Source organism: Camelus bactrianus, chromosome 11 (assembly GCF_048773025.1).
Source record: "Camelus bactrianus isolate YW-2024 breed Bactrian camel chromosome 11, ASM4877302v1, whole genome shotgun sequence".
Taxonomy (NCBI): domain Eukaryota; kingdom Metazoa; phylum Chordata; class Mammalia; order Artiodactyla; family Camelidae; genus Camelus; species Camelus bactrianus.
The window spans coordinates 20176532-20199114 of record NC_133549.1 but is presented as its reverse complement, the minus strand read 5'-3'; the positions used below and the strand labels follow the sequence as shown (position 1 = coordinate 20199114).

Sequence of the window (22583 nt, the reverse complement as noted above, 5' to 3'; positions counted from 1 at the left end):
CAGCCTGCCCAACAGCCTGTCCCAGATTTGCTTCTTGGCAGCCTGGAGATGTAAGCCACCTACTTAACCTCCGCCTAGTTTCCTCACCTGTGGGATGAGGCCCTGCCTGTCCCCATAGGACTGTCTATCCTGGGAAGGAGGTGAGGAGTGTGCCTCTCAGGGCCCAGGGTCTGCCCACGAGGAGTCTGGAGCTGCCGTCCTGTTTAGGACGACTCTCCGGGGTGTCCAGAGTCCACAGTCTCCACCCGCAGAGGTAGAAGGCTGACCTCGCGGAGTCTGTTCCAGGCCCCCAGTTAAACCTCTGCCATTGAGTCCATTCGGACGAGAAAAAGGCCCTCTCCAGACAGCCCCTGTCCTGGCAGGTTATTTCAGGCCCGGTCCTAAGTGTTGCCCAAAGGCCCAGGGAGGGGCCCCCAGGAGTGGTCCCAGCTCAGTGCCCAGCAGGACAGTCCCCTGGAGCTTCTGAAACAGCCAACACCTGGCCCCTTGTCTGTTTTGCTCATTGGGCTGTGCCTGCCCAGCGCTAAGAAGAGGAAGGGAAAGGAATGTAGCTCCTGTGTATATGTGTGTGTACACCTGTACATAGATACGTGTGTGCGTGTGCACACACCTGTGCACTTTTATTGAAATGAAATCGCGCCTGAAACAAACCAATCCTTTTCGGCCAATTTACATAAGGGGACCGTCAATCACAAGGCATTTGCTGACCCGTTACTACACACACGGCTCACTCGAGGCCCTGCAGGGGTCACCCGGCTTTCGCTGAGCCCTCCTGCGTGCTCTCTCATTTGTCCTGGGCCATCAGAGCATCCCAGGATGCAAGTCCCCAGTAACTGAAGCAGGAGAAAGTGCTGGCTGGCTCTGTGGGCGGTCGTTCTGTGCACTTGGAAACGAGATAGAGGTTCAGGGCACAGAGCACTTTGCCCGTCACCCCATGTGACCCTCCGTGCTGCCCATGGAGCCGGGGACCGCCACCCCGTCTCCGTGTTCTGGCTCTCAGGCTGCTGCTGGGGCCACGCAGCTGCAGGTGTCAGAGCCAGGCCCGTCCCCCCGACTCTGACCCCTCCAGCTGCTCCCTCACCCCCAGCTCTGCAGCCACCACGCCTTCTCAGGAAGAGGGAGGCTTCTCAAGTTTTTTTTTTAATTTATTATTTAATTCATTTTAATGGAGTTTTTAGAGCAGATATTGGTCTCTAGAAAAATTGTACAGAAAGTACCAAATTCCCATGTACCCCAGCTCTCCCTGCACAGTTTCCCAGGTTGTTAACATCCTGCTCAAGTGTGTTAACACCTGTCACAACTGATGTACCAGTGTTAACTCATTAGTACAAACTGAGGTCTGGGTTTGGGTCCCAGGGCTGCCCGTTCTGTGGGTTTTAACAAATGTCTAACATCACGCATCTCCCATTATGGTATCATGCCACGTTTTTATTTTCAGGGCTGGGGTCAAAAAAGCTTTTCGGTGTAGAAAAAGAGAAGGTTCTAGGATGTTGCCATAAATTTCACACTGAGGTTAGGTCAGGGAGGTCACTGTTAAAACATCTCCGATGCCGAGCCTCGAGTTGCCGGTGGAGGAGGTCTGGTCTGGCGGGGAACTGCGCACCAGCCTTGCCCGGGCCTGGCAGGGCCTCTGCCTGGGGCCATCGGGTTTGGTGCGGAAAGAGGACACCGGATGGCAGGAGCTGAGTCTGTGATGGAGGAACTCCCGACCTAGGAGAGGGAGTCCTGGCACCCTTGGGCTGCAGACCTGCCTCAGGGCCTTGGCTTTGATCCCAGGCTCAGCCAGGAGGCCTTCCCCAGTCCCCGGGGCACTCACAGCAGGACACACGGAAGCCCTGGCTTGTCCCCACATTTAAAAAAGGGAGTGCCTTCCTGATGGCCCAGGTGCCAGTTCCACGCCAGCAGGCTGCAGGCCCCATTCAGTGTCTGCCGCTTACTGGCCAGGTGACTCGACAATTCTGCAGCCACCTTGGGGCTCTGCTTCCTCATCTGCAGAACAAGGGTGATGCTTGTAATGTCGCTTAATGGTAGGTGAGCTGTGAAGGCTGGTCCCACAGTGCCTGGGACGTCGTAAACACTTGATAAACATTAACACTAATTACTCGAGTTCCAGTGGCCCCTGGTTCAGCCAACAGTCAGGTTGAATGTGGAAAGACGTAATTTGGGGGTTCGAAAGGCTCTTTCCCACTATGTACCTCCCGGAGCCCACCTGAGTGTGGAGGGGGTCCTGGCAGCAAGCAAGTGCAGGAGGGTGGTTGGAGCCTGCAAGAACCAAGGGGCCCCGAGTAGTGGAAAGAGCTCGAAGTCGGGAGGCTGGGCTCACGCCCGCTGCACCAAACCTCAGTTCTGGGGGCTCAGCTGAGCCGCTCGGCTGTTTCCTCCTCTGAGACGAAGGAGGATTAGGGTGGCGCGTCCAACCTTGGCACGCGTGCAGGTGCCTGGGGGTCCGGGTAAGTGCTGCGCTGACCTGGGGCGGGCCTGGGACCCGCGTTCTCAGGAAACCCCCGCCGGTCCACAGAGCACGCTGAGTCTTCAGCGGGTCGGGGCTCTAGGAAGGCCCTTCCCCACCAGTCTCCTCGTCCTTCAGCCCCTCGGTCCCCTGACACAGAGCTCTGCCGTGGCCGGGCCACCCGCGCGCGTGCAGTGCCTGCTTTGGACCAGGACCTGTGGGTCCCGGGGATTTGGTGGCAGCGCACAGGCCAGTCCCTGCCTTAGTGCAGTTCTGGGTCCACCTCAGGGGTCATCAGTCTGTCCACACCTCCACTGGCCCTGCTAGACGGGGCACTTAGGGGAATGTGGGCCTGTGCCTCCTTCGCGTCTCTGGCCGGCGCTGGCCGAGCGTCCACGGGCAGGGGGAGGGAGGCGGGCGGCGCCCTGGGGGCGGTCTGCGCAGAGGTCCGGGGTGCGACCCCCGCGCTCGGCAGGGAGGCAGAGGGAAGCACGCTGTGGGAGTCCTCACGTTTACTGCTGGCTCTGCGTTTTCTCCTAGTCGTTGCCGTCTGGACACGTACAAGGAGCTTTTGAACTGGCCAATAAAGAAGAAAACAGAGAGAAAAACAGATATCCCAACATTCTTCCCAGTAAGATTTTCCTTTTTTGTTTTTTTTGCACAATCAATGGCATTTGGACAAAACTCGGCCTTGCCTTGCAGCTCCTGGTGGCCGTGCCTTTCCCCCAGCAGACGCTCAGGTGCTGGGAGAGCAGGGCACGTGTCAGAGCAGCGCTCAGCCCTGCACCTGGGAGTCTGAGTGTGTGTCTTCTGCCCGGGGCCCCAAACCCTGTGTTGTTTGGGGGCCTGGCTGCTAAGCTTGTGTTCACCGTTGAGACCTGGACTGCCCAGGGGCCAGGAGGGAGGCCACCTGTGTGGCTGGTAGGCCACCTCCCACTGGACCCAATCTTGAGCCCCAGCCTCGGGCAGCTGGTGGCCCCGGGCATCTCTCCTTCTTGGACATGGTGTTCTTGGCCACCAGCAACTAGTCTCCTGTACCAAGGACAGAAGTGACGGGATAAGAAGGCCATTGGGCTCTGACAGCTTTGTGGGAAGGCTTAGACGCAACCCCATCTTAACCACCCCACTAAAGGTGGCCATGGGCTGGGGGGTGTTGGCTCCAGGGGGCTGCAGGGCCGGGGAGCAGACGCATCGGTTTAGGGGCATCACTGGATGGGCTGTGCCTTGGGAGCCTCGGAACCAAGACAAACCCCTAGAGTCTCGAGCTGCCCTCGTAAAAGCTGGCCGGAGGAGGCTGGGGCATCCTTCATCCAGCCTGGACGCTCCTATTGGCTTTGCCATCAGGCTAACAGAAGGGCAGCCTCGGAGACTCCGGTGAGTTCATGTCTGAACCCCAGGCCAAGGCCTCCCCGGTCCAGGGAACCTCCCTGCTCAGGCAGGACCTCCGTGGGATCGAGGCCGCTGGCCTGTGGTGGCCTCAGCAGCTGGCTCTTGGTTGCATTTTTAGGATTAGAATTGTGTTCAAGTGCTCTGCAGTGAAGGGGTGCTGTGGTCTGCCTGCTGTGTGGTCTCTGGATTTTCAGCACTTGATAGAAGCAGTTTATTCCCATTTTGTGTGCATAGGATGTATGTGGGGGGTTTTTTGTTGATTTTTTTGGAGGTTTTGTTAGTTTTTTTTCAAAGCTCACCAAATAATATTCCATCCAGCGCATTTGTTGTTGGACAGGCCAGGAGGCTACTGCAGTCCTGCAGCCAGGCTGAGAGGGTGGCTCGGTCCAGGCTCAGGTTCTGGACACACTGCAAAGATCACGTTGAGAGGACTTGCTGCTCGACTGGGTGCAGATTATCAGAGACGCGGCGGGGGGGGGGGGGGGGGAGCCCGCCATGCGGCTTGAACAGCTCAAAGGAAAGGAAAAGCGTGCAGGACATCTGGGACCTGGGGAATAATTTGTGGCGAGTAACAATCAGGATATTTGGAAGTTGGTGTCTAGTATTAGTTTAATTAATTAGATTAATTAATTAATTTCAGCACTGACAGCAGAATGTCTGTGTGGTGCTCAGTGCCAAGCCCTTTCCTAGGTTCCTGGCCTGCATTTCTCTCCCTGATCACTGAACCTTTTATCTTTTAAAGGTAACATTTACGTTGTTAATTAAGAGCATTTCGATCGGAGCTTAATGGAGCAGAGTTAGTGGCCGGGTACCTGCCCCTGCTCACAGATGGGGTGGCCTGGGGTGGGGCAGCACCTCCCCTGAGGGTCACCAACAGGAAAGGACAGGGACTGTGTCTTGCACATCCTCTCTGAGCCATGTCCTCTAGCTGGTACTAGGGAAGTGAGTTGGCTGTTCCTGCAAATATAAAAGTGTAGGTTCCACTCCAGCCCCTCCTGGGCCAGCAGTCCCACACTGAGGACACTGAGGGTGCTGGTGGTCACCAAGGGCCAGGGGACTCTGCCAGGGGGTGAGCATTTCACAGTGGCAGGAGGATGAGTTTACAGAGCGGTGGCAGGGAGACACTTGGGATGTGCCCTGGCGATGGCCAGCTGGGTGGCACCTGGCGTTTGGCATCAGTAAGACACGGGAGAAGCGTATCTGATTAAATTGAGCAGTTGGTCGGAGATGCCCCAAGGGCAGCTGTGGGCCTAGGACAGGAGTGGACTGGGTCACAGGGATGTTGTGCAGGGCGCCCCTAGGCCTGCACCCCCTCTTCTCCCCAGGGCTGAAGGACCCTGCTCGTACTCAAGGTGGAGTTAGGGTCAGCAGGCAGGAAGAGGGTGGGGGCCCGAGTCGCACAGCCCTGTGCACCTTCCCTGCCCCTCCCCATCTTCCACAAGCAGAGAGTGGCTGTGAATTTATCAGACTGACAAGATGCCCCAGGGCTCGGAGTCCAGTCCTGGATGTGGCTCCAGGGACTGAGGACGGAGATCAAGATGCCTGGTGTGTGAAAAGGCTGGATTCTGGAAGGGCTCCGTGGCCAGTGGCAAGAGAGCACCCTTTTTTTCTGGAAAAACACCGATAGATGATAATTTTAGGAATTAATGTTTTGAAAGAGAAGTGTGACTTTTTAGAATGAAAAGACAGGAGGCTCTTAGAGCTGCAAGACTCTGAATCTAACCAGAACGCTATTTTTTACCCTCTGTTTTCTACAGCTGTCCTCAGAAGTGCAAATTGTTGCAAATTATGGTCAACGAGCTTTATGCTTGTTCAGCCAGCTTCGTGCTTGTTTCTGCCTCCTGGTTGTCAGCCCCTGAGCAGGAACGTCTCACAGTCAAGTTCCTGCTGGCTGTGAGTTTGGGATTTGACACCCTGAGTGCCCCGTGTGGGCTGTGACCGCCCCTGAGAGCCACACTGGCCTGTCCTCTGCGAGCAGCAGTGGTACGATGTCCAGACAGCAGGTGTCTGAGGCCCCCAGCTCGCGGCCAGCCCAGCTGCCTTTCATGATGCAGGGGCTCTGCCCCAGATCCACGCCACAAACTCACCCGCCTCCGTTAGCTTCAGTCCTTTGGGGCCTAGAAGGGGACAGAGCAGGGACAAGGACACGGAACTGTTCATTAGTTAATGTAGTGAGTACTACAAAGTACGCCCACGTAACAAGCTCTGTGCCCAAAGCAGAGTAACAGCCCCCGGGCAGCTCTGCCCCGGGCCCTGGGCGGGGTCTGAGCATCCTGTATGTTCTGCTCCTGGGCGGCCGGCTGCTCACACACCTGAAATCATCTCATTTCTTTTAGAATCAAAAGAAAGTACATACCTAATCCAGCCTGGCTCACACTTACCTCTGCTAACCGCTGCTGCAGTCGCAAAGTGGAATGTTTACATTTTTTTATGGAGAAAGGGGGCCTGAAGGCAGAAGTGGTGCGGCCCCAGGGCGGTCAGTCCTGCGGGGCCCCGGCTGAAACCTCCCCCGCATGTGTGCGTACACAATCACACCACAGACACACCGCCCCAAGCACACACACTGCACACACCACAAACACACACAACACACACACCCCAAGCACACACACCGCACACACCGCAAACACACACCACACACACATAAATGCACATACCACAAACACGCACACATCACACACACCACACACTCCACAAACACAGACACATCACAAACACAGACACCATAAATACGCACACCATAAATACGCACACCACAAACACGCACACATAAATACACACACACGCCCACGCACCCAGCACCCCTGCTCAGCCCGCGCCCCGGGGGACCGCCGGTAGCGCAGGCCGGGACCTCGCAGGCAGTGCCAGCGCCCGGCGGGCCCTGTGAGTGTGGCCCCGCTCCCTGCCCCGGGGCGCCCTGAGCACAAGGGCCGGGGTCTGCCATCCCAAACCCCAGAGCCTCCCTCAGATCTTCTGGTCCAGAGGGTTAGCAGCGTTCTCCCCAGAAGGCCTGGGACAGTGGACCCCAGAAGTGCTTCTGCGTGCGCCCACACTTGTCAACGTCAGGGCCCGATCTGGGGGCTCAGAGAATAAGGTCCTCACACAGTAGGGGTCCCGCAGCCCCTGCCCTCCTGTGTCTGCGTGAGGAGCCGGCAGGCCCCACTCTCGGACACCGACGTTCTCCCCCGTCTCCTCCCACAGCCTGTACGGCTGCCCTGGGCAGCTCTTTGGGGCCTCGACTGTCCCCAGTGCTGAGATCCCGGGCTCAATAGAACAGACGCTCTCCTGCACTAATGACACCGAGGGTCTCACGGGGATATTTAGGAAGAACGTCTTCTGTCCCGCGACCCCCGTGGACCCTCTGGTTGCGTCCTCTGTGGTGTTTCCTACAGTAGATGCGAATCTCTTGACCTAACGTCACGGGTTGGTTGGTTGGTTTTTTGCAGATGATCATTCCAGGGTGATTTTAAGCCAAGTGGATGGAACCCCATATTCAGACTACATCAATGCTTCGTATATAGATGTAAGTCCATGCCCCCTGCACCCCCTTCAGCATGATGCTCACGCCTGGGCCCTTTGGGGGCTATGTGTGAATCATGACCAATGGGCACTTTCTTTTCTGGGGCCGAGGGTGAAATTGTCACAACTTTGATGGGCACATTAGCCACACTGGCCACGCTGGCCACTCTGGCTGGGGGACAGAGAGCATGAAAGTGCCTGGAATTTTGAATTAGCACCTGTGTCAGGGATTCGTTCTCAAGAAGCAGATAAGCACAAAGGATGTTCCTTACAGCATTATTTATAGTGCTGACAGAACCGCACAGTGGGAGCCAGTTAAATAAGTTGTAGCAAAATCATATGCAATGGATTATTAAGAATCCATTTTAATTGAACCTTAAAAGGTCATCTAATATAAATTAACAATTATTATAAAAATGCAGTATAAGACAATGTGTACCTATTAACCAATTAAAAAAATACGAATGTCCTGCGTCTGCTTCTGTGTGTGTCTGGAAGGTAGTCACAGAAAATAAAAGATTAGAGGGGGTTATACAAAGAGAGCACGTTATTTCTGAAATTACTGGGGAATCTTCCTCTTACTGTTCTGTTTTCCAAATTCTCCGTGATGAACATGTGATGCTTTCCCAACAGCACTAACCAAGTCCTTCCACAACGATAATTCTGAAGTATCTGCGTTTATGTTTCTAGGGTTATAAGGAGAAGAATAAGTTCATAGCAGCTCAAGGTAAGCTTTTCCTTCAGTTATTTTCTGAATGTGGTTTTGACAAAATGACGTGGGTCGCTGTTGCTTCTTATCTGATACCAGCAGTCAGAGGATTTACCTCGGCTCTCTGTCGGGCTGTATGGGGACTGCCTGCCGTGTTTATGTAACCTGGGTGGAGTCCGTCCATTCCCAGAGCACACGGGGTTCAAAGGTGTCACGCATCTCGCCCGGCCTTGGGACTCAGCGCGGCTGCTCCACTGGCCAGGAGCGTCACATCCCCGGGGCTGCACGGAGATGCAGCAGCGCCAGCCCCACCCCAGACCTGCTGCTGGACCTGAACCTGCCCTTCAGCCAGCTTTCCCGGGGCTCTTTGCACAGCAGGGCTTGGGAAGCAGAGTCCTGTGGGGTGGTGAGCAGGCCTTCCAGAGCAGAAGAGGTGGGGTCTCCGAGCCACGGGTCCCCCCACTGCGGGCGGCGCAGACAGACATGGAGTGTGCGAGGGCTTCTGTCATGTGACAGGCATGTTAGAGGTGCCACCACGCAGACAGACAGACAGACAGACAGACACCCTGTCTGCTTCCACAGCTGCGAGATTTAAACCCAAATCCCAGTGGTCTGCTGGTTGCCATTGCAGCGTGTTGATACTTGATTAGAAAGCCCTGACTGTCTCCCAGCCACTGAGCTCTGTGTGGCTCCCCGTTGTGCGTAGGGGCAGCAGGGAGGGGAGTGAGTAGCTTTTCAGATCAAGGCCACAACCACGAGGGTGCTTTAGCCGTGAAAGCGCGCCCTTCGGCCTTGGGCATGAGGCTCTCTGTGTCTTGCAGTGCTTTCAGTCCAGCGCACCAGCAGTCACCCAGGGGCTGTCTTCCCCAGGAGCTGTGCTGGTGCAGTTGGATGTATCAGTGGAGCTAAAACTAGGTTCCCTGGACGTCCTCACTCCTAGGCAAGAATCTTCAGCGCAGTGGGTACCCAAGTTCAGTACAGATCAAAATCACCTGGGGAGCTTGTATAAAATGCAGATTCCCTAAAGAACAGGGAGATACACATACACCCAGAGAACCTCAGGAGAATGCCTGGCTCTTAGCATCGTCAGAAAACACTAGCTGGCACCAATAGAAGTGTCTTTTTCTTTCTTGTAAGCAAGTATCCAAGGAGAAGCAACTGGGGGCTGGAGCAGCAGCTCAAGGGACCTCTTTTATTCCTGCTTCACCCTCCTTAGCATCTGTCATCCTCAGGATCACAGAACGGCTGCCGCACCTCCAGACATTGTGTCCTTATTCAGGCAGGAAAGAGGGCACAGAGCAGAGAATTTTCTTCCAGAGACACTTTGTCTTTTCACCCCTGCCCTAGGGACTTCAGCCCACATCTCACTGGACAGCATCACTAGCAGCGAGGGCAGCTGGGAGAGATGTTTGCAAAGGAAAGCGGATTAGACGGGGCAAGCGGGTCTGTCCGCCTGCAGGCAGTCAGTCTCTCCCTCTCTCTCTCTCACACACACACGCACACACCCTTTGATTCAGTGGTTCTTGTTGGGGGGGAGTCATATTCGAAACTTTGACAACCCCCTTAGTGGATACAAACCACATTGACAGGCAGCTGGAGACCCAGCTCCTGTCTGCATACCCTTTATTGCCATGAAGATAATCACCCATCTGGGTCCAGTTCCTTAGCTCCTGAGGCTCTCAGCCCCAGCGGGCCCCTGGGGAGAGTGGCAGGACGGCGGGGGGAGGCTAGCCACCCGCTCGGGTTCTGGGATTCTGTGGGGCATGAAATGGACCAGCGGGCCCCTCATCTCTGTCCTCAGGGAAGGCGGGATCAGGTGTCCCCTGGGAGCCAGGGTGACGGGCCAGGGGCTTGCAGTGACCTCTCTGTCTGACCTGGGGACCGTCCTCTCCTCACAGGCCCTAAACAGGAGACAGTCAATGACTTCTGGAGAATGATCTGGGAACAGAAGTCTGCGACCATCGTCATGTTGACGAACCTGAAAGAAAGAAAAGAGGTGAGCCCCGCTGGCCTCTGACTCTTCCGGCTTGGCCGCCGCTGTGCGGCTGGGTGGGGGCTTACCGCTTCCTCTCGGCTTCTGCACTTTCTTGTCACTGCAGGAGACAGAATGCACCCGGCAGCGCAGGCACTTCTATTTTGAAATAAATTCTCTGTGTTCCAAGTATCCCACCGTCCTAGACAAGGATACAAAAATGCTGCCAGAACTTCCTTTTTTTCAGCCGAGGGTCGTCCCCGGTTGGCCCAACAGCCCTTCCTCCACGGGGGGAGCGATGGATTTTGATATATAGATTTTTAGTGTCTTGGGCATATAATGCGTTGGGCCGCAGACTATTAAAAAAAAAAAAAAAGATTTCCTGCCTCCTGTCCAGACCAGCAAAATGCATTTGAAAAACAAGGCATCTTAAAGTACTATTCGCTTGTCACTTCAGTGGGTTTAATCAGCCATTTCTAATTCAAAAAGTAATGAATGTACATTATAAGAACTGAAATCTCTCTGAAGAATAAAACTTAAACTGACTCATTTCCTCTCTGTGGCAAGTACTGTTAGCATCTGCCCCCCGCCCACCCAGGACTCCCAGGGAGGCAGCAGGCAAACCCCTCAAGCCATTTCCACCCACTGTGAGAGGCTGGTGCCAAACACAAAGCAAATCAATGTGGATTCTGTCGGGAGGTGACATAAAATGTAATGGAGAGTAACAGGGACAGGGGTGGTCCTGGAGGGACAGGCCACCCAGAGGACAAGGCCAGGGCAGAGCTTGGTGTGCACCCAGCACTGGGCTCCACTTGGGGTGCACAGCCTTTCCATGCCCGGGAGTCATTCACTTTCTAGCTGAAGGGACACAGACCCCTGTGGAGTAAAGCAGAACACAGCGTGACCGTGGCTGTGGAGGTGTGGAGCAGGGGCCGGGGCCTGGGCCGGGGCAGGAGTGCACGATTAGCGGCTAATGGTGGTGCCAGCTGGCGCCAGGGGTACCAGATGCACCTGGAGAGAAGCATCGGGGGCAGGGAGACGTGTGCGCGAGGCTGGGAGCAGTCTGCCGGCCCCGGAGCCAGGGTGCCTGCGCCTGGGGACAGGACAGCTAGAAAGGCATCAGGGAACCAGGGCTCGGGGCTCAGATGGCAGGGACAGCCGGTGGGCAGAGGGGGCCTTGGGGGTTCTCAGCTGTGAGCAGGGGTCTGTGCTTTAGGAAGTGAGCTCACTCTCCAGAATGAAAGGGGAATTGGGAGCTGGAGGGAGGCCTGCTGGTGGCGGGGAATGGTTCTTCCCGCGGGTTCTAGCTTGGGGGCCAGAACAGGGGTGGTGGCCAGCAGCATGAGCGGAAGGCGCCTGGGCAGGCGCGGGCCGGAGGCGCTGACCCCACCTCTGCCCTGTGTCCTCTCTGACTGCCACAGGGCTCCCAGCGAAGCCCAGGCAGCTCGGCTCAGGGCTCAGGGCTCGGGGATGGGCTGCCCTTTGAGGTGGAAGTGATGGGCCGTGGGGAGCTCAGCTGGGGTGTGCGGGGGAGGCAGCCAGCCGGCAGAGCAGCTGCAAAGTGCCCCCCATTCCCCCACCTCCAATTTGTTCCGCGCAGAAAAGCACAGGAAGAGGCTCCAACCACCGCTTCTGGTCAGGGAGAGGTGAGGGGTTTTCTTGTTTTCAAGGGAGTTGGGGCAGGGCTGGGAAGGCCACCCCTCCGTGTGAATCCTGCCCCCGCTGCCCTCTCTCACTGGAAACAGTGGCAGGAGGCAGGGGGTTTCCAGGCAAGGACCCTTCCCTGGTTGTGGGGGCGAGGCTGCTGCCCCCGCACTCTGAGCGGATGCTCTGCAGGCCCACCCTGGGAGAGGGGGCTGGCCTGGAGCCTCGCCTCCCCTGGACCAGCTGCCCTCTGGGCCCAGGCTTCTGGGGGGCCTGTTTACCAACACGGAACATGGGACCAGTGCGGAGGCAGCCAGGCGCAGAGCACCCCGTCTCCCCTCCGTCATTCCGTTGCTATGTTACTTGACGGTTTCTCACGGCTCTTTGAAGCCTCCTGCTGGATTTTTCCATTTCTGTGACTCAGAGCTGGCCGGCTTCTGTATGTTGATTTTCACTGTTTCAGATGAAATCATTTCTCAATAGAGTTCCCTTTTTCTTCATTGCTTACACTTCTGTTGTGGTGTCCCTGGCTTCAACATCCTGGCTCAATGTTGTGAAATGCAGCTGCTCTGGCATCTCATGATCTGACGGCAGGGAGGGGACGGCGTCCGCTGTGTAGACGGGAGGCCAAGGCTGTGAAACCATCACACGTGCTGAGCCCTATAGGGGCCTGAGAAACAGCCCTTGGGCCCCCGAGTGAGAGTCTAGAGGCGAGAATCTCAGGAGGGTCCTCTGGAGGCCAATCCTGGCCCAAACCTGGACCTTCAGGGATTGGCTTCTCCTCGAGGTCTCTCCGGAGATGCCCAGGGCCAGGCTGTGGGAGGGGAAGTTGTCCCGTGGGTTCATCACACAAGCACTGAGCTCTGGTGAATACCAGCTGCCTGTTGGTTTATAAGATGATTAATCCTCGTGACTTAACCCCTTAGCTGTGCTCTCTGGCATTTTCCACGGAAAACCGCCTGGTGTGTGGATGGCTTGCTGACCCCCAGGGCCTCTCCCGTGGCCGTAGAGCAGGTGTCTCCCCCTTAGGTGGATCCTCCTGTCCTCTTTGTAGGAGGATGGCCTGGGGTCAGGGGCTGGGGGCGCCCTGTCCCCACCCTCTTGTGTTTATGCCATTTGTAGTTCTGGGGGAAGGAAGGCAGAGAAACAGCCTGTGACCACAGTCCCAGCTCTGCAGATTCCTGCATCGGCCTCTTCCTGGTTGGAGATGAGCCAGGAGCGCCCAGTGGACCACAAGCTCAGTACCCCTACGTGGGGGATGGGCGTGATGCAGATTAAGTCTGTCTTTAGCGCAGAGCAGGAAGAAGCTCCCCTCTGTATCCAGTGGGCAGTGTTTGGGGTGCACATGCTCCTTTGGGGCTTGGTGCAGCCCCGCCCCAGGTGGGGCCACTTCTGCTCAAGTTCCGGGATCTGAAGGGAGCTGCTCAGACAGATGGTTCAATCAAGATGTGAGTTTAATGAATTGATGAGTCAGCAAGACAGGCTTGTTGTCGAAATCACGAACAGCCCGATTCTGGTCTCAGTGAGACCCTTAACCACTGCGTGGTCTCTGTTTGCCCACTGATAAGATGGAAACACACTTCCCAGCTTGGAGGACAGTTTCCCTCGAGCCTGGTGTGTATGAGGCCTTGTGTCGATGGCCGGGGTCGGGGTGACGAGGTGATCAAAGGCCCCCACAGACCTGATGTTTCTGTTCACTTGTTCCACGTAGGAGAAGTGCTATCAGTACTGGCCGGACCAGGGCTGCTGGACCTACGGAAACATCCGCGTGTGCGTGGAGGACTGCGTGGTGCTGGTGGACTACACCGTCCGGAAGTTCTGCATTCAGTCAGTAAGCACTTGACGTTCTTGACTTTCTGGAGAGGCGGTCCTTCCAGAGAGCAGCGTTGAGAGTAAACCCAGGACTACGTTTTATAACACGAAGAGCTTTGCCCCCTCATCATGCAGCAGCTCTGCTGAGTGGAGGCTGAGGCTGGAGGAGGTGCCTGGCGGGGACGGGAAGGGTCATCAGTGGGTGGAGGACGTGAGTCCAAAGGAGCAGATGGTAGACAGTGCACAGGACTCTGGAGACAGGGCCGGATGCTTCTGGCTCCCAGTGACCATTCTGGGTGAAGGAAGTTGAGTCAGCTGGGGGGTCATGGAGTTTAGGGGGGTCCCCACTCAGTGGCACATTATTGCACACACTGGAATGGTGAGGTGAGTTTGTTTTTTTTTTAACAGTTTCAAAGTTATATTTGGAACATCTCAGTATTTTTCACACTCATTTCCTGCTAGCCCCCCTCCCCCATAGGATTTAAGGCAGTCTTCAATAAAGATACCTGTATGCAAGGCAGATGAAATTTAAGAGATATTTTTTAAAAAACAGAGAAAAAAAACAGAAAGTCATGTTATCAATAATCAAAGGTAGAATAATTGGTATAGTTAGATCGCAACATATGATTCTGAGGTTCCTAGAAGCCACAGCAAAAAGGGGAAGGGATGAGTTTTATAATTTACTGTCCCTGGCTTGCCTCCCTCCCAGAAATATACAGACACTCCCAAATACTCTAAGTTTCTGTGGTCTGGAACAGAAAACCAAACTCCTGGGTTCCAAGTAATAAAACCTGAGAGAGGCTTTGAGGGAGGGGCTGGGAGGTCTCCTGAGGGTAGGCCAACCACAGCTTTCCCCTGCAAATTAAGATGCTTTTGGGAGTGAAAGCTTGTGCTGTCAGTAGTTACACAGGACCATCATAGGCACAAAGTCGGCACCCGGAATGTGAACACCCTGCTTACCAGTGGCGTCCACAAGCCACAGGGCCAGCCGCAGGGAAGTGTCTGGCTGCCTGGGGCCTGCCTGGCCCAGTCCTGGATCAGCGCCCTTAGGCGCTGCTGTGGAGCGTGTCTGGAGCTGGCAGTGAGCATCAGGCTCTCTCACTCGGGGGTGACCTGCCTTCACTGAGGGGCTCTGCTCACGCCTGGAAGGCGGAGGGGGAGCCAGAGCAAGCACCCTCAGAGTGTGGTGTTGCGGGGAGCAGGGGCCGTCCCGCCCACTCACGTGTCCCCGTGTCCCACAGCAGCTCCCCGACGGCTGCAAAGCCCCTCGGCTCGTCTGCCAGCTGCACTTCACCAGCTGGCCCGACTTCGGAGTGCCTTTCACCCCCATCGGCATGCTCAAGTTCCTGAAAAAAGTGAGGACGCTCAACCCCGCGCACGCCGGGCCCATCGTGGTCCACTGTAGGTACGTGCGGGCCGGGGCTGTGGGGCGGGCCCCCAGGGAGGACTCTGCCCCCAGCGGGAGAATGATCAGCAGACGGTATCGGCGTGTGCAGAGGGGCCGGCCGGGGCGATGTGAAACACCTCCCAGATACCAGGTGCGGCTCAGAGAATCCCTCAGGCCGAGAGCTGGAGGTCCATCCCCGTCCCGGGTAGCAGAGCCCTCTCACCCGTGGCCCTGGCGGGGAGCCTCACTGTCAAAAACAGCAGGAGTTGAGAGGCCCAATTGATGGTGGGGGTGGGGCTCTAGACGGTCCACTTGGCCTCGCATTCACCACCCCCTGGAGAGCCTCAAGTCACCTCCGAGAGCAGAGATGGAAACCACACCTCTACAGGGGACCCCCAAGTCTTAATACAAGGGCCCGTGAGGCTTGGAGCGGCTGGGGGCCGAGCCCTGGGCCCCAGCGAATAGCGGCTGGAGCAGAGCCAGCCAGAACTGGTGTGCCCTGGAGACCCGGTCTGTGGCCCAGTCTGCCCCCGGCCGGCTGCGGCTTGACTGGTTTCCGCATGTGTGGTGGGAAGGACAGCCTGGGAGGGTGGGACTCACATCGGAGGTGGGCTGTGCAGGACACGAAGCGCTGCGCCCCCCGCTGTGCCTGCTCCTGAGGTTGTGGGAAGGTAGGCTCGGAAATGCCTGCTTTTTCCAGAGCGTGTCTCCCTCCGCCTCTGCGTCCCCGGACGCCCTCCAGTTGTTCTCACGCTGGGCTCTTAGTTGCTCTGGGCTCCCCAGTCCGCAGAATCAGTGCACAAATTCGCCCCCACAGTTCATGACTAAATGCCCGGTTTGGCTTCTGATACATAAAGGCACGTTCCTGAAAAGGCCTTGGACTTCCGGTTGGCCAGCCGGCTTGTGCATGTTTTGTTTTCTAAGACAAAGACACAAAAGACGAGACCGTCCCATTGCCTCGCTCCCCGTCCTCCTGGTGAACGCATGGTCAGAACCTGAAGGCACTGGCTGGCTCTCTTCTGTGTCCCCCAGTGCCCCAGCCCCGGGGCTTCTGCTGTATCCCTCGCTGCCCTGGCTGGGAGGTTTGGGAGTCAGAGGGGAGCCACTGGCATCCTGGCCGGGGATGGAATCCTGGATCAGCCCCATTGGAGCCACTACGCATTAGGTGAGGTGGCACCTGTAGGATTCCTGCTCCCTGGCGCTGCACGCTCCTCCAGCAGCTGCACTGGAGGGGAGTGGGGCGTGGTCCAGCCCCACCTGCCCCCGTGATGGCGTCTTGGGGCAGCTCCCATTCTTGCTCAGACCTCCTGAAAGCCAGAGTCTCCCAGTGGCTTCTGCTGAACCCCTATGTGGCAGGTTCAGAGCCCCTGTGTCACTGTGTGCAGGTGCCTTTTGTCCCTGGCAGCACCGTAATACTCAGAACACCCCCGTCCGTCACAGCTGGAAACTCAGTGTCCAAACTCTGACACCCAGTGAGCAGGGTCCTCCGTCCTTGAGCCTGGACGGAGGGGCCGGCAGGCCTGAGTCCCTGCACAGGGGTCTCTGAGAAACCCCTCAGAGATGTGGTCCCACTGTAACTGAGATGGTGGGGATCTCTGTCAGTAGCGCATCATTTGGGCGGAGAGTCCAAACGCCCTCCGCTGGAGAAGCGGCTGGCAGGGGGGCTGTGCGTCCAGCTCCCGATAGCTTTACCAGGCCGGCTCAGCTCTGGACGGCAGAAGAAAAGGAGCAGACTCTGTGTTGAGTTCAGGGGTGGCTGCAGGGAGCGGTTCAGTTCTGCTGTGTTCCGATCCCTCCAGATCCGTTGTGCGTGTGCAACCTTAGGGCGCCGCCCCTCCCCTGCTCACCTCCTCCTTGCCGCAGGTGCCCGGGCAGCTGCGTTCACCTCTTGTCTTAGCTTCACCCTCCGCCCCACTCTGTGCCGGGAATTAGCCTCTGCCACTGAGGAGAGAAGTCGCCCCTCTGTGGTAGTGTTTTCCTTTGGTGCTGCTACTGCCCCCCTCCGGCTCTCCCTCCTCAAGTTCTGCTTTGCTGGTGTGGCGGGGGGCGGGGGGCAGGGGGCAGGGAAGCCCTTCTCTCCAGGGGGTGTTTCCCGCCCAAGCTGAGCCCCATGCCGGCAAACGGGTGGTCTGGGTGCTGCCTGGCAGCAGGTCGTGGGGCGACAGCGGTTCTCACACAGGGTCAGGGAAGAGGCTCACACCGGCTGGCAGCCCCCTGGGACTCCAGGGGGAGTGGACTTCACCTCCCCGTCCCTCCCAGTTCCTCAGGGTCAGGAGCGTGTACGGCCTGGGAGTGGAGGAGCTTCGTGGTTTCCTTCTCTGCTCCCACACACCCATCCTCAACATCTTCTTAACCCCTTAAAAAGAGCCAGTGGGGGGCAGGTATTAGCTCAGGGGTAGAGCGCATGCTGAGCACACAGAGTCCTGGGTTCCATCCCCAGTACCTCCGTTAAAAAACTAGGACCGACACTCCCTGCCAGGCAGTCCCTGTAGAAACAGCAGGGAGGGGTCTCTCACTACAGCTCTGAGCTCCGCACCAACACCCAGAGCCCAGCAGGGAAGGACCTCCTGACCTGGGACCTTTCCTGGGGGAACAGACACTGTCCCTTTGGTGCCAAGTGGCCTCTCGGCAGCCCCTCCCCCATGTGTACCTGGGCACCTTGGACCCAGCCTCTAGTCGGCTGCTTCCTGGCCCCTTGCAGGCACCTGCTCAGTGGGGAATCTTTACCTGGCTCTGCACCTGATGGATTTCTCCTACTTTGAATTTGTAAAGAACTAAGACCCCTGGAGGGGTCCTCTCATGTCTGTCTACTCTCCCCCCTCCACCCGCACCGTGAGATCGGCGGGGAGTCTTTCTTGGGGGGGAGGGTCCTCACTGCCTGTCCTAGCACCATTTTGGAAACGAGCTGGAAAGAACGGTACCAGCCTCCCCCAGAAGAGGAATGTGGGGGAACTGCATTCATTACATCGTGAGCCTGTCTGTTTAAAAGCTCGCTTTCATGTTTTAGAAGAGGTTAACGCTGCCGGGCTGGAAGGGACAAGCCCAGTTCAGCCGAGCGACCGGGCGGCCGAGCGACCGGACGCCCTGGGCTGCCGCACGCCGTTCTGGCTGATGCTGCCGCACGCGAGTCTGGGCCATCGGGGTTTATTTGTTCAGCGATGCTGGCTGAGGTCACTTGTGTGCCCACTGAGCCCTGGGAGCTGGGGAGACACGTGTGGACCATCCGCTCCGGCTGATGGTGATCAGGACGCGACAGGTCCGGGAGTGGGGAGGATTTCCTGGGAGCGCAGTGGGGAGAACACGGGGAGGAAGGGAACCCACACCCAGGAGAGGAATCCGGCCGCTTCCCGGGGAGGACACCTCTCAGTGGAGCCTGTCTCTAGGGACCAGCTGGCTTCACCAGCCCGGGGGCGAGGGCTAGGGTCGCAGACAGAGCCAGCTGGTGCCGCCTGTTCTCATGACCTTGGCTCAAGGGCCAGCAGACCTGGCCTGGGAGCTTCCATGCTTAGGAAGAGCCTGGAAAAGCCATATTAAGGTTGACAATAAAAAAAAAATCCAATTACACAAGTGGTAACGAGAAGACAACATTTGGTAAGAGAAGAAAGACTCCCCTGTACAACTCCCACGATGTGACAGCCGCTCTTTTCCGGAAGCCTTTTAACAGTTTCTAGAGGACCCAGATTTGAGGTCTTTTCACTAGGGTCGTGGTGCCCTCTGGTGGTCTTGCCTTGGGTTTGCGCCTTATTAACCAAACGAGGTTTGTGTTCAGCGATGAGGTCTCCTGTCCAGGGCAGCCTGTCCCGTCTTCACTTAGGGCTCATGACGTGGCCTCCTCCTTTCTCCCCAAGCGCGGGCGTGGGCCGGACGGGCACCTTCATAGTGATCGACGCCATGATGGACATGATGCACACCGAGCAGAAGGTGGACGTCTTTGAGTTCGTGTCCAGAATCCGCAACCAGCGCCCGCAGATGGTTCAGACCGATGTGAGTCACGCCCTCCTCCTGCCGGCCGCTTGCCCTGGCGTGAGCGTCACAAAGCAAACCCAGACGTCCCAGCCACCCAGCAGGCATGCGACTCTCTCCCAGATGTGCACATAGAGCAGGGCCCGACGGGGAGGACGCCCTCAGTGACACCCACTGTCACCCTGGCCCTGGTCAGAGGCCACCAGTGGTCCTTATAAATGGCCATTAGTCTGACTTTGCCCCCAGACCGCCTCCCGTTTGCACAAGGAGAAGAGAATGGCCCCCTCGGAGCTCCTCTGGGTCTCCCCGCAGATGCAGTACACGTTCATTTACCAAGCCTTACTGGAGTACTACCTCTACGGGGACACCGAGCTGGACGTGTCCTCCCTGGAGAAGCACCTGCAGACGCTGCACGGCACCGCCACCCACTTTGACAAGATCGGGCTGGAGGAGGAGTTCAGGGTAAGTGCCGACCTGCCCTAAGGGGAGACGGGACACCCTTTAAACGAGGCTGCTCTCAGTCGCTTCGCCTCTTGATTGACCCCAAAAAAGGCTGGGGAACTATCCTGCCCGTGACTCTCAAGGGAATAATAATGGGGGCTTTCGGAGCTTAGCAGCCGGCTGGGGCAGGAAGCAGGGGGCGACGGGCGTGACGTGCAGGCACTTTTACTTCCCAAGACTCAGGACGTGTCTGGAGACAGACAGGTGTTTCCTCTGAGCAGGTGCCCTTAACAGTAGTGAGCTAGGAGGTTGAGCACCCTCTCGGGAGTGGCAGCATTTTAACTGCAAGGCTGTGTCCCTCTTGGCTGCAGAAACTGACAAATGTCCGGATCATGAAGGAGAACATGAGGACAGGCAACCTGCCGGCCAACATGAAGAAGGCCAGAGTCATCCAGATCATCCCGTGTAAGGCAGCCCGGCCGCAGAGCGTAGACCCCCGAGGCGGATGCCGAGGGGCTGCCACCCTGTGGCTGAGAGGTCGTTGACCGCCCGCCTCAGTAAACCAGCAGTCAAGGGCTGGGCGCCCTCTGGGAGCTCTGTCAAGTGTGGGGAAGAGAACGCCCACCTGTGGAGGCACGAGGGACCCAGGCAGTCTGGGCGGCAGCTTGTGACCTGGGCTTGCAGGCGGGAGAGGGAGGGCTTCCTGGAAGTGGAGAGATTAGCTCCAGGCACGAGTCAGTGCCTCCTGGTTCCGCATCTCGTTCCCTCCTCCCCCAGGCCTGGGCGGAGGCCGGGCACCCCCTGTACACGGGCTGGGGTTGGGGTCCCTGCCCAGGCTGTGCAGCAGGACCTGAAAGGAACTCAGCTGAGGCCCTCCGGGAAGAAGTCTTGGGACGGTCAAGGCGCGGGAGGGGAGGCACCGGGGCACTGGGCTGCCCAAGGTCGCGGGAGAGGCAGGGCCTGCGGGCCTGGCAGGAACGGAGGCATCCGAGGAACCACAGAGGGAAGTGTGCTGGCGCCCGCCTTGCGGGGAAGAGGAGAGCCTCGCTCCAGACCTCCGCCCCCTGGACACGAGCTCGGGCAGGAGCAGGGTGTCTGCCGGGCCACACGCCTTTTACTTCTGAAATGTAGCACCTTTAACGCTTATATTTTGATATGAATGGCTTCACTTTATAACCAGTGAAAACCATAGAACTCTCCTGCCAAAATACAATTTCCCCGGGGCCATTTTATGTAGCCTGTTTTATAAAGTAAACCTTCTGAGGAGTTGACTTTATTTAGTGATTTTATTAAGAAGTTTTATATTCGGAGGCTTATAGCAGCACGCAGGTTTGCAGGGCAGAATAGGGTTTGTGCTGACCCAGGGGACACACTGCCTTGCAGATGACTTCAACCGCGTGATCCTTTCCATGAAAAGGGGCCAGGAGTACACGGATTACATCAACGCGTCCTTTATAGACGTGAGTACAGTGGCCGCGCCGAGCCTGGCGAGGCTGGGCGTCCCTTCATCCCTGATCACACAGACCCTTGATTAACTAACTTGCTTTCACAATCAGAAAGGATTGACGCACCCCCAGAAATCCAAACCATTTCATTAGCGGAACTGCTTGATAAAAAAAATGAATCAGGAGCTTTGGGAACAGAGGATGGAGGTGCACTGTTGAGCAGTTTGCTGTTTTTCCATTTTGCCTCCAGTAACAGTGACTTCTCTTTCACATCCCTGTTACGCACCAGTCCTGTTCTCTGTGCTTACACACGCATCCTCTCACATGAGCTCTGCGTGACGACACGAACATGTCCAGGCGCACGGTCGCAGGCTGCCTCACACACAGCAGAGTTAGCTGAAGAACGGGCGATAAGGAGGTGCAACCAAGTCTGTGTGAGAATTCCCGTTTGCAGCTGAGAACACGGTGCCAGGGGTCATTGGGCCCGAAGCGGGGACCTGGGATTTGAACCCACTTCCTCTAGCTCCACGCCCAGGCTCTCTGCCCCACCGCGATGCTAGCTTAGCGGTAACACGCACAGGCGTGTTAGGATCAAAGCCGGCGGGAGCAAGGGGTTATAACACCCATTCAGGGATGCCCTAGGAGTGGAAGCGGGCTGTCTAGTTTGGGCACCTTGACCTGTTTTCTGTGCACGTGCGTGTGCGCACGTGTGTGTGTCAGCTGGGGCTCGGCTCAGGCCCTGCAAGCCTGGGGGGTGCTACCTCTCACCCGGCCCCAAGCCGTCCCAGACTCACGAGCCCCCGCCGCGGCGGAAGCAAGCTGGAGGCCAGGCTTTAACCTCTGCTCCCATTTGAAGGGCTACCGGCAGAAGGACTACTTCATCGCCACCCAGGGGCCCCTGGCGCACACGGTGGAGGACTTCTGGAGGATGGTCTGGGAGTGGAAGTGCCACACGATCGTGATGCTGACGGAGGTCCAGGAGAGAGAGCAGGTCGGGGTACCCCGCAGCCCGGCCTCCGGGGCGGCTCACACACAGCAAGGGCTGCCCACCTGATGTGGCCACGGTTCAACCTGTCTTTTGTGATTGAGTTCTTTCACTTAGCATGATGTTTTCAAGTTTCATCCATGTTGCAGCATGAATCCGTTCCTCATTCTTTTTTTTTTTATTACACAAATGTACCACACTTTGTTTATCTGTTCATTGGTTGACGGGTATCTGTGTCGTCTCCACTCTTGGGCTGCTATGGATAACGTTATGAACATTCATGGACATGTTTTGACATGGATGTATGTTTTCATTCCTCTTGGGTGGATACCTAGGGGTGGAATTGCTGGACCTATCATAACTACCTTGCAAACTTTTGGAGGAACTGCCAGACTGCTTTCCAAAGCAGCTGCCCCGCTTTATATTCCCACCAGCAATGTGCAAGAGTTCCAGTTTCTCCACATCCCCATCAACACTTATCATTATCTTTTTGATTAAGGCCATCCTAGTGGATGTGTTCTGAGCCTTAAAAGAAAAAAATCTTTTTATAACACATAGATATGTTCCTAAAGAAACTGCTCTTCAGCTTTGCCTGCTTTTGAACTTTGTACAAAGGGTACCATCACTGTATGTAGGCTTCCTGTACGTATTTTTCTGCTCAAAATTCTATTTCCCTGTATTGATGCCTGTAACTGTGGCTTATTCATCGTTATTTCCTTATACACCACTGCACGAACTATACATCATGCATCCATACGTTTGTCCCCTCTCCCATCAAGGACATTTGTGTTGATTCCATTTTGTTGTTTTACAAACAGTGCTGTAGGTGCAATCTTGTGCGTGTCTCATGCCGCACAAGGAACGGTAG

At 56.7% G+C, this 22583-nt stretch overlaps 1 protein-coding gene across 6 annotated transcripts in view; it reads left to right on the top strand.

Moving 5' to 3' along the window:
• The window catches only part of PTPRE (protein tyrosine phosphatase receptor type E), a 146910-nt gene that overhangs the window by 115453 nt on the left and 8874 nt on the right, over positions 1–22583 (top strand). For 5 of the 6 annotated variants that reach the window (XM_074373394.1, XM_074373395.1, XM_074373396.1 and 2 more), the window contains 11 exons: positions 2990–3080; positions 7285–7361; positions 8048–8084; positions 9965–10062; positions 13394–13513; positions 14736–14899; positions 18730–18865; positions 19157–19306; positions 19657–19750; positions 20669–20745; positions 21587–21721. In XM_074373394.1, coding sequence (XP_074229495.1) covers positions 2990–3080; positions 7285–7361; positions 8048–8084; positions 9965–10062; positions 13394–13513; positions 14736–14899; positions 18730–18865; positions 19157–19306; positions 19657–19750; positions 20669–20745; positions 21587–21721 — 1179 coding nt within the window. The remainder of the gene's footprint in view (positions 1–2989; positions 3081–7284; positions 7362–8047; positions 8085–9964; positions 10063–13393; positions 13514–14735; positions 14900–18729; positions 18866–19156; positions 19307–19656; positions 19751–20668; positions 20746–21586; positions 21722–22583) is intronic. The other variant, XM_074373393.1, reaches the window with a different exon arrangement.